Raw genomic sequence first — 16,199 nt, forward strand, 5'->3', positions numbered from 1 at the left:
CCCTCTGTTTTAAAAAACCTTCAATTTAGTCACTGTGATTTTTAAAAACTATGCCATTAGTCCCTCCCGTTAGATTTTCAGTTAAATCACCGTTAATTTTAGTTAAAAGACTAAAATACCCATATCAGTTTCTTCTTCAATACTTTCCACGACTTTGTACATTTTCTTTCTTTCTCTCTCCAGAAAGAAAAAAAAAATTCTTTTTGCCTTTTTATTCTGTGATTTTTAACGCATCACATTTTTGCTATGGTGTTGAAGATCTGAGTTTTGCATATTCCGCTTATTAACTTGCAGGTACTTTTTATTTTTAATCTTACGGTGGTGTTTGAACTGGGTTGAATCAGGCAGAGTATTTAACGTGAACCGATTATCAGCAGAGGAAGCAAAAGAAGAGCAGCAATGTCAAACGTCTTATTCGTAGAGAAGAACCCAGAAGCCAAAATTTAGTTAGCAAGCAAAAATCCATGCCTAGAAAAGAACCCACATCCAATTTTTCAGAAACTAGAACCAAAATTAACTTAGGGAAGAGGAATTATAAGCCAAAATTAGAAATGAGCAATGTTGGATATTTAATGCAAGGTAAAGCCAATCTTAGAAGTAAAAAAGAAAAGCTGATGCTGAAAGATAGAAAAGAGAAGAAGGATGGCTAATGGCTGACCTAGACTCCAGGTGAGAAGTCTACAACACGGATCTTAGCACCAACTTCACCCAGAACACGAGGCTCCACTCTATCATTCAGTGAAGCATCCCTGATTAAATCAATAGCATTGGCCTGGATCAAGCTATAGCGATCAACGGAGATGGTGGCTTCCACCTGCCGCTCGCTATGAGCCTGCTGATAAAACCCAGGAACCGAAGCCTTCCCCAAAGGAATCCCATGATACATGACAGTGAATTTAGACTCGCTGTACTTGATCCCTACCTTGTTGGGATTAACGGCAGTGAATAGCATGTGGATAGTTAAAGAGAGTGAAGTGGTGGTGGCGCCAGTGGTCATGGTGGTTGTGCCGATGGTCGGGTCAAGTGAATTGAGATTAGAAGCGGGGATGCCCATGTACTGGACCCCGACTTGTTGGAGATCGAACTCAGGTTTCTTAGGCTTGACGGTGAGAATAATGATAAGAAAGATAGCGAGAACAAGGAGAGCAAGGAAGGAGAAGAGAAGGAAGAGACAACAGCAGCAGCAGCAGCCTTTCAAGGAGGCTGACTTGGAAGACGACGACGTTGGGTAGTAAGGATGGTGGTGGTGGGTGTTTGAACTCTGCGGTGGGCGTAATGGTCTGTGGTCACCATTCAGGCTAGTGCTTGGTTGTGTAGGTGGCGGCATTTCGAGGGATTAGTTTCCTCCGCCTAAAGCTGCCATTCAGGCTAGTGCTCATTTCTAAGTTTGGGATGTGGGTGTAAAGAAGAAGAAGAGAATGATATTAATAATGGGTATTTTAGTCTTTTAACTAAGACTAACGGCGACTTTAACTGAAAATCTAACGGGAGGGACCAATGGCATAGTTTTTAAAAATCACAGTGACTAAATTGATGATTTTTTAAAACAGAGGGATGAAAGGTTACATTTCACTAAATCAGAGGGACTAAATTATAGTTTACCCTTTTAAGTAAGAGTAAATTGAATATAAATATATTTTTATTCTATTAATTAAATTTTTAATAAAATTTAAAATATTAATTTTACTTATTAAATATTATATCAATAATAAAAAATAATAGTGAATGAATGAATTAATGTTATTTTATAATTTTTATATTTTTTTATTATGTGGTGTGAATAATATGATATTTTAAATTAAAAAATTAAAAAATTTATTATTTTATTATTTAATACTACTAAAATACATTTATATCATATGGTATTCTACTGTATTGGATAATTTTTGCCCAATTAGTTTTGAGTAATAGACAGGACCATTACTTACATGGTTTCCTATTAAAGATAAGGATTTTGACTCCTCAACTACCGGTTAGCACAATATCAATTCTCTCATATTTTTTTTTATAAATAAAAAAAGAAAATAAATAAATAAAATAAAAACAAAATCTCTCAGCTTTCAAAGTCGAATCCCACCAAAATAAATCACTTTCTTCTCATCTTTTTCTGCCTCATGACATGAATTTCCAAATTGACATCTTCTATTATTCAGCTTTTCAGGACCAGTTTTTTTTTTTTTAATGTCATTGTAATTAGGGCAACCATAGATCTTACGAATCTGTTATGTTAGGTTTTACAGAAAATATTTTTTATAATTTTTAATTTTTAATATTCTCATAAGTCATCAACAATATTAATAATAACCAGATAGTAATTCATACGATAAATTACATAAACTACATGTACACCTTCAACAAGACATCTGGATCGACTTCGTCTCTCCAAATCTTTGAAAGCAAGCTCATCATTTCATCTAATTTTCTATATTTATATTTATTTTTATATATATATTTTCCTAACCCTTTTCTTATTTTTTTTTTATTTTCTAAATTTAATAACTATTGCATTTAAATAATTAATTAGCATCTCCAATCCAGCCTAACCTCGTTTAGTCCCCACACATGGTGATTAGGCTTTCGAAATGATACAATGTGGCTGCTCACCATGAAGGCTGTTACACGCTTCGAAACTCTGATATCTTCCATTTTTAACTCCTGCAATCGTCGGACGTATTCCGGCACATGTACTATGTCCCAAACCACTCCGATTCCACCTGATTTCAATACCCTAACCATCTCACCTAATGCTCTCATTCTCTCCGCCGCTGCCTCCACCGTCCGATGGCCGTACTCTTTTCCTACTGTGTGAACGAACACGGCTGATACCACCACATCAAAATAGTTGTCTACAAATGGTAAACTCCTCACATCACCTTCTCTACATGTAACATATTCTCCTACTCCTGTAATTCATAATTAATCCATTTATTGCAATTTCTAAATAAATTAAGAAAAAAGATTCTGATAATAAAGATGAACAACTACCTTCTATGTTGGCTGTTCGGAGAGTAGACAGAGTGGTCCGTTTAGAGCGGTCCAACCCGACGACCCGGCCGGAGCTCCCAGTTTTCTTCAACTGGGTAGCCACCGTATTCAACAAAATCCCTCGACCGCACCCAATATCAAGAGCCAATTTAACCGAAGACCAATCATTCACATAACTGACCATCCTCTGCGCCATGTCATGATGCAACGCCACCGAGCTGTAGAAGAAGTTCCCGGCTGCAAAGAAAAGGCAAACTGCGGACAACGCTGTCACTGAGCCAGTGAATCCGGCGGCGAAGCGGGCGGCGCTAGTGCTGCTGGTACTGGTGGTGAAAAGAAGAACACCGGTTTCTAAGAGGTTGCAGACGGGATCGAAGTAGAAGAGGAAGAGAATTGATAGGATAGAGAAGAAAATGGCGTGACACAAGAGGAAGAACAAGGTTTGCCACTGGTCCATGCCATAGATTGCATAGATCTGTGTCCAGTCTTTGCTTGTTGTTGTGGGTTTGCCCATTTTGTTCTTGTAATGCTGGAGATGTGGTTTCACAGTGAGTGACATTGGCAGGGTTCTGCGTTTTCTACAAGTTGTTCACTTTCAATCTGTAAATTAAAGAGAATCATATTAGACTTGATAACGGAAAAAAAAAAATTCTTGTGAGAGGATAAAGAACAAAAAAGTATCAGCTAAAAAAAAAACAGCAAACTAAAAAGAAATTAGAGAGTGGGATTGATTAAAAGTTAGGGGCTCTGAGAAGAGATTTAATGATTTCAAAACTGATAATTTCTTTTTCCCCAAGCAGTACTGCAAGAAAATGTATTAATGTAATGGATAATTATTTGGCCGAAATTAAGTTGAGCAATTTACTTACCCAAGAAAAAGGGGAAAAACAGCAGAATATCTACTTTTTTCCAGAAGCTGTAAAAAGAGCAGCAATTTGGGCACACTCAAAGCCTTCTTTCTTGGAAAACCATCAGATCCAGTGACTGAAGATACAGAGAATTTTCCTGCTCAATCCCAAAACGGCAAAAGAGAAATCAATCATAAGAAAGTAACAGAAAATCAGAGCTTCAGTACCAGAATCTCCTCCCCAGAGCTATTTTCGAATCAAAACAGTGAGTACAAAAAATAGAGATAAAATCAATGGAATGAATCTGTTATGGAAGTAACATTGATATATCATCTATGTTTCTATTACAAGCATTAAACGCGTTTCTGGATTCGTCGTTTTGTGCTACCCAGCTTTAAAAGGGAAAGGAAGGGATTGAAATTCGAGCCCCTTTTCTTAAGTATAAAAACAAGAAAAAGAAAAATTTCTCACTGGTTTCAAATGGTAGATGTGTACGGACTTTTTGAGAGAGAGAGAGAGAGAGAGGAAAGAGAATGATTAGCGTGCGCGGTTGTGCTGTATGTATTGGCTTCAGTGGAAGGGGCAAAATGGGAATAAAATTAGCATTGTGATTCCTTACTAAAAAATTTTAATTATAGGAAAATTAATTATAATATTGAATTGATGTAAAAATAGAATAACTTTAGTACTCTCTTTCATTTTAGATTTTTTATTTAATTATTTTAAAATTATTTTTTTACTATAATTATATATAAATTATTTATTATAATTTTATTTTTTTAAAAACTCTCAAAATAACTTTAAATATTTAGTAAAATTTAATATAAATATAATTAAAAAGTTAATAAAAAATTTATTTTTATTAATATATATAGAAAAGCATAGTAAATTATCAAAATAAATATTTCACTTTAAAAATAAATATATATTTTTTAAATGCTATTAAAAATAATTAATTATAATGTGCATCTAACATTTACTCCTATTTTTAGAGGAAAAGAAGTGTTATTTGCATGGTTTTCATTTTTAATTTTATTCTTAAAATAAATATTCCAATTTCATATATTTTTCATTTATTATGTTATTAATAGTCATTTATTATTTTTTTCCTTAATTATTAATTTTATATTATAAATATATTTTAAATTTAGTTAAATCATTAAATAATATTTGCTTTATTTTTCTAAAGATTAAAACCTTCAATTTGTTTGTATTATTTTTACTGGAAAAAACTCAAACAGAAACGGATAATGTTGGCTGCAGGGAATTAATAATAGAATTGTGCTTTCCAGTTGTAATTAAAAAATAAAATAAAATAAAATAGAGAGAGAGAAAGATGAAGAAGGAGCACTATCAAAGAATTTCAAATCAACTGTGGGATACAACACTCAAAACAAAATAGACCTACTGTACTGTATTTTGAAATTTAATAGGGTAACTTGAAATTTAACAAAACGCAATATTTTATTTTTATTTTTTAATAATAAGTAGTTTGATTTATAATTTTTTATTTTATTAAATAATTAATTAACTATTAATTAAAAAGTCAATTTAATTAAAATAAATAAATTATTATAATCTAATAATAAATTTTAATAGAATTATTATTTTATTAATATTATAAAATTTTAAAAATAAAATTTTTTTAATAAAATAGTAAAAGAATTTATTAAATTTTAAAAATTATATTATAAATAAAAAAATTATTATTTAGTTCTTATAATTTGAAAAATATATTAAAATATTTTTAACATTTTAAAAATTTAACTAATTAGTATTCTTATCACTGTTAAATATTATAAAAGAATTGGAAATATTTTTTATATAAAAAAATTAATTACACAATTTTTTAAAAATTTTAAAAATTAACTAATTATTTTTTAACTGAACTTTTTTTAATAAAATTTAGAAATAAAAATATATATTATAATTTTTTAAAAAAATTTCCCTAGTGATGTTTGGGGTTTAATTATTAAAATGTTAACAATACAAAATCACAAAATATATTCTGCAATCCAAAAAAGTTAAATAAAAAATTTTATATTATATAATACTTCATTTATATGTATATATACTTTTTTATGTATATGTATGTGTTTTATTGTTGGTTATATCAACAATAAATTTATTAATATTTTAAAAATATTAAAATGTAATTATTTTGAAATTTTTTTTAAATAAAAATGTAGATTGATAAAATTTACAATTCGCTACATGAAAAATATATTTTTTTTAAAAAATATTTTATATAATTTGAAAATCTTATTAGAATTTATATATAAAAATTTTTAATATATTTTATTTTTTAAATTAAAACTAAATAATAAAAAATAAGTTAACATTTTCGTCCGATTTCTAATTATAAGTTACTTTTAAGAAATAAATCGAGACTTATACTCTATTTATTTGCAAAATATAATTTATATTTTTAAAATATTTTTTTTATAAAATAATTTTTTTAATTATTTCAATTTAATTTAAAGTTTTATTTATTTATATAAAATAATTTATATTTAAAAAATATTTTCTACCGATATAATTTATTTTTTATTGTTTAATTTTAATTTAAAAAATAAAATATTTTAATAAATTTATATAAAGAGATTTCAAATAAAATATTTAAAATATAAAAAATAATTTAATTTTTCTATTAATGGTGAAAATTTTTTTTATTAACTAAATTTATAAGTGTCTCATTTGTTATAAAATATAAAAAATATATTTTTAAAATATTTTCCATAAAATAAAGAAAATTTTAGTATTGAATTTAAGTATTAATAAAAAATAATATTAAATAAAACAATCTAAATATTACGATAATTCACATTTATATTTAACAGCTTAAACTTTATATGATAAAACTAAATATTTTTATTTTGAATTTATCATGATTATATTTAAAAAATTAAATTAAATTTAAAATAATTAATAATAAATTATAATATATTATTTAAAATTTTATATTATTAATAAAATATATATTATATTTATAAATGAAATATTAAATAAATGTATATTTTGTAAAATATTACATATGAATAATATATATTAAATTATTTTATTGAATATTTATATTTAATATTATAAATTATATTTATATTATTTATATTTAAAAAATTTTACTTTTTATTAATAATATTTTAAATAAAATAAAATACTATATGTTTTAAATTGTAAAATTTTATTTTTTTTCTCTATATTTTAAGTTTTTATTAATAATTTATAATATTATATAAAAATAAAAATATGGAGTAAATAATAGAATTAATAAAAATATGTATTTAAATATTATTTTATAGTCAAATAAAATTTTAGAGATTATATTATAATTTATTATTAATTTTTTAAAATTCAATTTAATTTTTTAATTATAATTATAATAATTTTATTTTATTTTATTTTATTATTTAAAATTTAAAATATTATATATAAATATAAATTATACGCAACCATTTAAAATTTTTTTTATTTAATAGCCTAATAAAAGAATAATTAACAAAAGGATGAAACAAAATTTGAAGGCATAGAATAGAAAGTGGAGTGGACTCCGCAAATCAAGGGGATGGAAGATAATTGAAAGCCGTACATGAAGTGCTAATTGAAATTAATACAAGTCTTTATCATTCTATCTTCATTTCACACCTCCACTCTGAATTTTACCGTTACAGAGTCTATAGTTTTAACACTGCCACGTGGCTTTCTCCAAGTTGTTGTCTTTTAAAAAAGTACTTATTTTGACTTCTAAATTACATGCTAATAATTATATAAGTCTTTAATCTTTCATTTAAATAAACTTTTTAATTATTAAAAATAAATTAAGTAAAATTTTTAAATTTTGAATGATATATGACTCCATCAACATTTTAAAACATAAAAATAAACTTGTATTTTAAATTCACATATTTTTGTTTATATTTTAACTCGTTATTTTATAATTAACATTCTTTTCGATAATATTTATGAATTTATATTATGAATTAATTTATTAATAAAATACTTAATAAAGAAAAATTATTCATTTATTATAAAATACATAAAATATTTATTATAATATTACAAATCAAATACATAAATTAACTTGAATGGCACATATGTCTACCAAGTGAGGTATTTAGTTTACTTTAAAAATTTAAAAGATTTATTTTAGCTTATTTAACTAGTTGAATGACCATTTCAACCTAAAAAAGTTAAAGAATTTTTATGATTATTATCTAATATTTTAAAATGCAAAATATACTTTTTGCTCTAAACTTTTCTCACTATTATTAATAATAAAAAATTATTTTAATAGAGTTTAATTGAATTAATAGATGTAAAAACCCAACCCATTCTCATTCCTTTTTGACCAGCAATTCATTTTAATTCCTAATGATAAGAAAAGTGTCGTAGCAAAAGTTAAATCATATATATATATATATATATATATATATAAGAAAAAGCAAAATGAAAAAGAAGAACGCGGTATGTTCACACCTTTGCATCCTTCTATTTTAATATTTTAATTTTATATATATGATATAATAAATAATCATTTAAAATAATATATAAATTAATATTTAAAAATAGTATTACGGAACAACAATCGGACTACGGATACAAAAGATGATTCAAAGACAATAGATTTTAGTTCTCTATCAAAAGATCGCTCTTTCAATTATAAAACAAGTTTTCACAGAATATTACTATTGAAAATATAATTTATAAAATCTTATGATACTTATAATCGTAGAATTATTTATGTACCGATCGATTGTTAGTTGAATTTTCAAGATATATAATAATAAACTCTATATTGTTACAGTAAAAAAAGTTAATAATCACAAAATTCAAAACACGTATTTTTATATAATTATTTTTAAATTCAAAACATTTTATTATATTTATTATTTTTTTTAGGTTTATTGAACGTTAAATTGACTGATATAAGCGTTAATTATTTTATATTTTTATATAAATTAACTAATCGCCGCACAAATTTGTTTCGTCACATTAACATCATTTTAATTTAGTATATGCATGTTACTGATAATTAACAATGACCTCTTGTATTAACAATATTTTAATTTTAATTGATGTGATTTTATTAATTTTGATATGAATAATTCATATTAAGTTTACTATCTAAAAAAGAAATTTTAAATGAAAAACCACGACCTATTTTGTTTTTAAAAAATGTATATTAAAAAATGTATATTATATTATAATAACAAATAAATAAATACAAAATATGCCTTGCTTTCATTGGTTTTATGAAGAATCTGAGTTTAATATTATTACTAAACTTTACATTAGTTTTTAATTTAATAATATTAAAATAGACATCCTAGGTTTCAGTTGAATCAAAGTTTCTCTTTTGTTTTTCAAAAAAAAAAATAATTTATATATATAGAAATATAATTAAAATGGAAGCGGAGACTTCACAGCTTTAAAGCACCTAAGGCTCATACTAGGTCTCTTTTCTGACGCGTATTGTCAGAAAAGGTGGCTTGAGTCTGCACGGCACCCTTAGCTTGATCGAGAGTAATTTAATTAAGAAATTTTGAGGATTAAATTATTTATTAAAAGTAAAATTTTTAGAAAGCCATCCATTTGAGGTTAAAAGTAAAATTATTTTAAAACTATTTTAAATTTAATTATATTTTTTTTAATTAAAAATTGAAAATTAAAAATTAAGAGAGTAAAATTTGAAATTTTTTAAATTTATTTAGATGAAAATTATGAGCGCTAAATTAAATTATATTTATAATGGAGAAAATAAAAATTTAATTTGGCAAAGGAGTAGCAGTAATAATAATAAATTAATATTTACATCACTATTGATGACTCGGAACAAGTTGACACCATGTAATGAAAAAGCAGCAAAGCTAATTATAGATGTCCAAAATTAATAATGCATGGATTCCTAGATGGACATATTACTACCAGTCTTGTAGCCGTTGATTTTGCTTTATCTTTAATTTATATCATAAAAAAGCAGGTTAACGCGTGGAGGTAATTTAATTATTATATGATGGGACCATTTTTATAAACATTTATTCTTACTTTATAAAAAATTATCAAATTAATAAAAAAATATTTTCTCTATCCAAAAAAAAAAGAAAATATTATATGGTTATATGAAGAGAGAGTATTTATTTTTTGACATAATTAATTTATAAATAAATTATAATTACTAATTGGAAAAGAAATTTCATAAGATTCTGTAAATTATTAAATTTAAAAATTAAAATATTTAATTTTAAAAATAAAAAATATATCCATTAATTATATTATATCTGATGATCTGAAATCCAGAAAATAGAGTTTTACAATGGGTTTATAAACTTAAAAAAACTTAGTCTAGAGGAGGGTATCTCCTTCCTTTTATGAGGGTATCTCCTTCCTTCTATACTCTTTCCTTTTCTCACGTGAGATGGTCATTACGCTACAGGACCCCTACTCCTTGTTGCAGGTTCGTACGTATAGATGACCTCAGGACCATGCCTGTATCAGGCAAATATTTAATTCCCTTCGGTGCGTGAGTGGACAAGGCTACGAAATGACTGGATTAGCAATCATTTCTTCCTGTGCCCGGGTTTGAGAAAAAAAGACCAGAACCCAGGAAGGTCTGGCTTTAAGGCTGAATTGGGCTGGGCCGGTCTGATTAAATGACTTAAATAGGAGTCCAGTCTGAATGATGAACGGGTTGAGCCCGGTTTACTCGAGAGCTTAGAAGTCTCCTGGTTGTGGACTGCTACTATCGGTCCGGTCTCATAATGGGGTGGAGAAGTCCAGTGATCATCAATACCAGTATATTTTCGGGATTTTGGCGTAACATACAAATATATGTAAAGCTATTTTAAATGAATGGTCCAATAATAAATAAATAATTTTATAGCAAGACTAAAGAATAAGACAAAATTCCAAGAGTCGTGAAGCATTATTCATAACCAAGAATGGAGAAGAGGAGCACTTGGAATATGTAATAACATATAGAAAATTATCCTAATTAAGCTAAGATCAACCTAATCTAATCATCCAATAGTAATCATCTAGAAATCAACATATCAAACCCAACATTGACTACTTATGGTATATGAACCAAAAGTCTCTGAGTTCCATAGCTGGCTCCTGTTGTTTTCTTGAAAAAAAAAAACTACGTGCATGGTTAATTTTAAAATAATTAGGGATTTTTCAAACAATGATACATTAATTTAATTAATGAATTAGATTCATAGAATAGAAAATAAAATAAAATAATTTATAAAAAAAATTACACGTAATTTAAGTGTTGAGAAATGAGGATTTTCAAAACTAAATTTCCGGTTGTTTTTGTTTAATTTGATTAAAATTATTTTTAAATGTAAAATATAGTGATAATCTTTTTTTTTAAATTAAGTCTTTTTTTTTTTAAAAAGCATTTTTTTATCACAAATATTTTATACGGACAAAATTTTAATGCTTCAAATGCTAAAAAAGGAATACAAACAATGTTTTTCTAAATTCTTTTTTCACAGAATATGCCTAAGTTATAAAAAAGTACTTGCACATTGGAGATGAGTATCAAACACAAAAAATGGTAGAAGATAAGTTTTATAAAGCATAATAATAGAAGTTTATTAAAACCTTTCAAATCCATCAATGATGACGAAAAATAAAAATTTTTTTATTTCACTACCATCACCGATTCCAGATTCAAACAGCAGGGAAGATGGAAGCTCAAACACTTGAGTGTGCTAGAAAAACAAACCCTAGGCACCAACAGTCCATCAAACAAACTCAACTTCACTGCCATAACTTCAAGAGCGTTCAAAAGTACACTCTGCCCCAAAGAGCAAAAGAGCTCAACATAATAGCATGCTGACTTGTTATGGTTTTAGATTTTAGTACTTATTTGGAATCGTGTGGTACTTGTTTTGAACTATTTTCAAACCAAATCAGTTTAATAAATCACCTAATAATCTATAATAATAAGTAATCATATTAGCCAAGATTATATAAGCAAACAGCAAGCTAACAAGCAATATACACTCATAAACCTCACAAGAGCCAGCAGAGAAACAATTGGACGTGAGAATTCATGAACAGACAGTATATTTTATTCTGAGGACAAAATAGTAATTATACATTATCATCAATACAATCGTTACAATAATCCTCATCTCCCTTGTAAATTGGAAGATGGTCTATAAAGAGTAAAGACACAACTCAGGAACTCTGTAGGCCTACAGTAGCCAATTGGCTCAATCCTTTTTAGTGACCAACTAGTCATTCCCCCTAAATAGTCTTACAAACAACTAGGCTTATAGCAGGAAGAAACATCAACATGTCTTATATGACACACTTTCCAAAATAAATATATGAAAATGAATTATAACAAATTGTCTTGATCCTTAACTTCTTACTAATTTATATTAATTTATCCCAATATTGTTTTTTGAAAATTTTAACATTGGAAAATTGTAATTTTAGTCCGTGAAAAACTCTATGACCTTGATATTTGCCCACTTAAACGGTCGATATCCTTGTCATTTGAGCTTGTTAGGGTTCTTCAATCTTCGAGTTTGATGCTTTTAGACTTGCTCGCAATCCTGCTTGATTAGATTGTTGGACAGTCTTAATCTTTGGTATGAACTCATTCAACTATTGTTGTCTCCCCCGATTAATCTATGTGAGCTGCTAGTTCTTAATAATGATAAAACTACGAAAGCTCTGTTCTCGATTGGTAAAAGTTCTGACCATGATTCCTTAATCTACTGCAAATATTGCAGGAAGTTGGTACTTTACTCCTCTGTACGAACTTAATGCCTGAACTCGTTGATAGCTGGTCCTTTTCTCCTTAACTCGTCTCGCCATTACTTGTCTTTAAATATTGACCTTACTCTTTGCCTCAAAAGCACAACCCAATTATACAGTAAATCTATCAACCTGCATAAACTCATGCCACATATGATATCATGATTAACCTGTAATAGTCTCATAAGAAAAGTTAGTATTAACCATGTTAAATTCAAATAATTGTTAATATAGCAAGTCATCTAGAATGCAATACAATATGAATCAATAGGTGTGTCAATAGCACTTGACCACTAAGACTTAAACTGTCTTTACCTATCTCCTCAACACAATGCAACCCTATTCCACTTGTAGTGAAACTCGACGAATCCTCCTATGAAAACGGTGTCCCCACTTTCAAAAGAACTCACTTAGCACTCTCTTCCTCTTTTGTACGTCTTACAATTCTCCCCCTTCGTAAGCTCTAGCATTCTGTACACTTTATTTTTTTTCTCTACCTAAGAATGTAGTGTACCAAAATGTCTACAAAAAGACATATATTACATATAAGATATCCAAGATAGCTGACATGTGGCATTCTCTTATTGAACCCTATGAGCAACAGAAATATATTCAAAACAACTATTAAGATTGACTATACATGAAGTAATTAATACCATCATTATGACTCAACACTATGAAATTACTAGAAGATACTCCCTTTATTATGCCGCTTTCATTGTACTCACAACGTCGACTTGCTTCATCAACTTGCTTCAAGCAACATGTACTTCTTGACCTATCTTGGCCATAAGATCTCTTTCCTACTCAACCATACAAGTAGGACTAAACTTGTCTTTTAATAATATACATTATTCTCTAATTCCTTCTCAAAAAAGTTATACACTATATGTTCCAATATCTGTTAGCACAAATTTGTCAAGTCCAACATCAAGAGAAACCTAACTCAACAATATACAAAATATCTTGGATTAAATGAACAAATAAATAAATAAAGATAAAGAAATATATCAGGAAAGACGAGAAACATTATACTCATTTGATGCGAGAGGGTTCCCTTTCATTAAATATCCTTCTTTCGTAGTGAATTATCATTGAGGATCTCAATCTCTCATCACTATCTTGAGCACCACACTCTTTTGACCGGTTCAATGGTTCTCATTTTTGTCAGTTTTCTCTTATCTTCTTCCTCCTTTTGTTATAGGATGAGTGAATTGTTTGCTTTCACAACATTGTTGCTCCCAATGGCATTTGATATTAGGACTGTGTAATCGGTCGGTTCGGTTCCGAACTGAACCAAAAAAACCGAAAATCGAATTATAAAAATATTAAAAATTGAAAAAATCGATTATAAAAATATAACCGAACCAAATTGAACTGATAAAAATTGATTCGGTTCGGTTACTTCAAATCGAAATCTATAAATTTTTTTAATTTGCTGCTTTTAATTTCAGTAGAATAATTTAATAAATATTTCACATAAATTTACCAATAAATATTATCTAAATACATAATGATAATACTTAAAAAATTCATATAAATTCATGTAAAATTTAAAAATATGTATAAAATCAATGTTTTACATATTAAAAGTATGTATAAAATCGGTTATTTGGTTTGTCGGTTATTTAACACGTTTAAACCGAACCGAATCAAAAATTGAATAAGCTGAAAAATACTAACCGAACCGAACTGAATATTTCAATTAACCGAACCATTAAACTGAAATTGATCGGTTCGATTTGATTTTTCGGTTCAAACCGATTTATGCTCTCCCCTATTTGATATAGCTCCCGCGCCAATATTACTCTACATTTCTCTTAGTTGCACTGTCAAAATGTTTACTTACTTCAAAGAGAATGAGCATGTGCTCAACAATCATGGTTGGTTGGCACTATCACATATTGTTTGATACTCCTGTAATTGTTGTTTTCTTTTTCTATCCCCTCTAATCTTTTTTGAATTATTCTTTTATTCGGTTATCTATCACTATAAGTTGATTTAAGCACGACCAATAACATCATTCTCTTCCTAATCTCTGCCCTTTGGACTTCCACTTATTCTTTTTTTTTACTCATTTTTATCATTGCGAAACTCAGTCTCATTTTTTTTCTTTTATACTTTAGGATACACTCATTTCTATTCAGGTGCTCGTTCTCTGTATTCTTGTAAGGGATATGTTTGAGAGATAAGATAACTGTCACCTTTAAACTATCATCATCTCATCCATAACAGTGGTTAATATGAGTCTTTTTAAAACTTTTCTTCTGCATTAACAATGCTACACAGTACAATAAGAATTATAAAAGCAACAACTTGCTCACTAGTTATACATCAGGATCAAGTAATTCACAAAAGAAAAATCATAACAGTTGATAACCAATTTACTTGTTTCTCATAATTACCACATTTATTATTATTATTTTTTCACCTATGCACGGATAGACAATACTCTGTCGAATGCCATTTATGTTGAGTTTACTCCTGTACCACCTTGAGTTAGATAACACTAGTTTCTTCTTCACTACTCCCAACTACCTCTCCTTTATTAAGGAACCACTATTGGTTGAAACAGAGATAACTCGTGTCGTTCTGGGAGATCCCACATGACGCGGAACCCTATGACATAAGGCTCAAACCCACACGCACAAATAGATATTGAATCCAAAGATTTGATAAACCCACTTCCTATGGCACTCCACACTTAGAGAAGTTGAAACACCAATGATCAAAGGATTTAGATGAGAATCCGACAAACACCACAACGAATAGTTGATAAGTTAGCCAATATTCTTGGTGCAATTGATGAAAGTAAATTCTCACTCTCACTCAAAGCAATACATGCCAAAGGCATAAAAAGAATTCTGAAAATTTAAATTCAAAACTACCTCTTACAAGTGTTTCTTATCCTTATATAGCAAGGAGACAAAACAAAAATCCTAAGACACTCTTTTTAGGTCTGGTTGAACTACACACAAGACCCAAGCCCAATCACACGCTAAAATAATACATTAAATACATAAGTATTAAAATATAAGCCCAAAACATAGCCCAACATTCTAAAACTTAAAAGATAAAATATGGCCAGAATACAAGCCCAAACAAAGCTAAAATAAAATAAGTATTTAAATAATAAAATATAATAAGCCTATCATAACAAAGCTCAATCTTCACAAAAGCCTTTTTTGATCTTCACTTTAGGCTTCTCTTTGTGTAGTTTTAACCCATAGGTTTGATTAGGCTCCCTAAGCCTATGATTGCAAGTATTGCATCAAATTTGCCCCATATGAGTTGAAGCACGTCCCAAATATATATGGATCATATGAATATGATTTTGAACTCCTTTTAGATCCATTTAAATGATATAAGTTTACTCTATACCATTGTTAGAAATTTTTCATATTGGATCCGTATCATTCCCTCCTTCTTTAGAAAAGATTTGTCCTCTAATCTTGCTGATATTTATGTCAAGAAGAAAAGTTTTAGGAACCCATGTATCTTCAAAGACCTCCTCTTGAATAGGTAGAAATAGCATAAAATTTTCGTCATGGATGTTTTCATCAACAACCTGCACATCAAGAGCAAATGAAC

At 27.9% G+C, this 16,199-nt stretch overlaps 2 protein-coding genes across 3 annotated transcripts; both read right to left on the bottom strand.

The window, feature by feature from the left end:
* Positions 1-245: 245 nt before the first annotated feature.
* LOC122723378 lies at positions 246-1,520 on the bottom strand. Its single transcript, XM_043955508.1, has one exon. It carries the CDS (start codon positions 1,325-1,327, stop codon positions 659-661), a length of 669 nt encoding a protein of 222 aa, XP_043811443.1. The 5' UTR covers positions 1,328-1,520; the 3' UTR covers positions 246-658.
* A 774-nt stretch (positions 1,521-2,294) lies between these two features.
* On the bottom strand, positions 2,295-4,408 carry LOC110612361. Of its 2 annotated transcripts, none has more exons than XM_021753128.2 (4): positions 4,305-4,408; positions 3,855-3,990; positions 2,986-3,585; positions 2,295-2,903 (listed from the first exon to the last, which is right to left on the bottom strand). In XM_021753128.2, the coding sequence occupies exons 3-4, from the start codon at positions 3,542-3,544 to the stop codon at positions 2,521-2,523; spliced, it is 942 nt and encodes a 313-aa protein (XP_021608820.1). In that variant the 5' UTR covers positions 3,545-3,585; positions 3,855-3,990; positions 4,305-4,408; the 3' UTR covers positions 2,295-2,520. The 2 variants fall into 2 exon arrangements, with proteins under 2 accessions (XP_021608820.1, XP_021608821.1); XM_021753129.2 differs by having other exon boundaries at positions 4,182-4,322.
* Between the last annotated feature and the right edge of the window lie 11,791 nt (positions 4,409-16,199).

This window comes from Manihot esculenta, chromosome 3 (genome assembly GCF_001659605.2).
Source record: "Manihot esculenta cultivar AM560-2 chromosome 3, M.esculenta_v8, whole genome shotgun sequence".
In the NCBI taxonomy this organism is placed as follows: domain Eukaryota; kingdom Viridiplantae; phylum Streptophyta; class Magnoliopsida; order Malpighiales; family Euphorbiaceae; genus Manihot; species Manihot esculenta.

What these genes read in the sequence shown, in the direction of transcription:
- LOC122723378 (XM_043955508.1), bottom strand. Translation starts at nt 1,327, where the DNA reads ATGCCGCCACCTACACAACCAAGCACTAGCCTGAATGGTGACCACAGA.
- LOC110612361 (XM_021753128.2), bottom strand. Translation starts at nt 3,544, where the DNA reads ATGTCACTCACTGTGAAACCACATCTCCAGCATTACAAGAACAAAATG. An exon ending in CCGAACAGCCAACATAGAAG is followed by an intron (nt 2,904 to 2,985) that starts GTAGTTGTTCAT and finishes TATGAATTACAG; the next exon opens with GAGTAGGAGAATATGTTACA.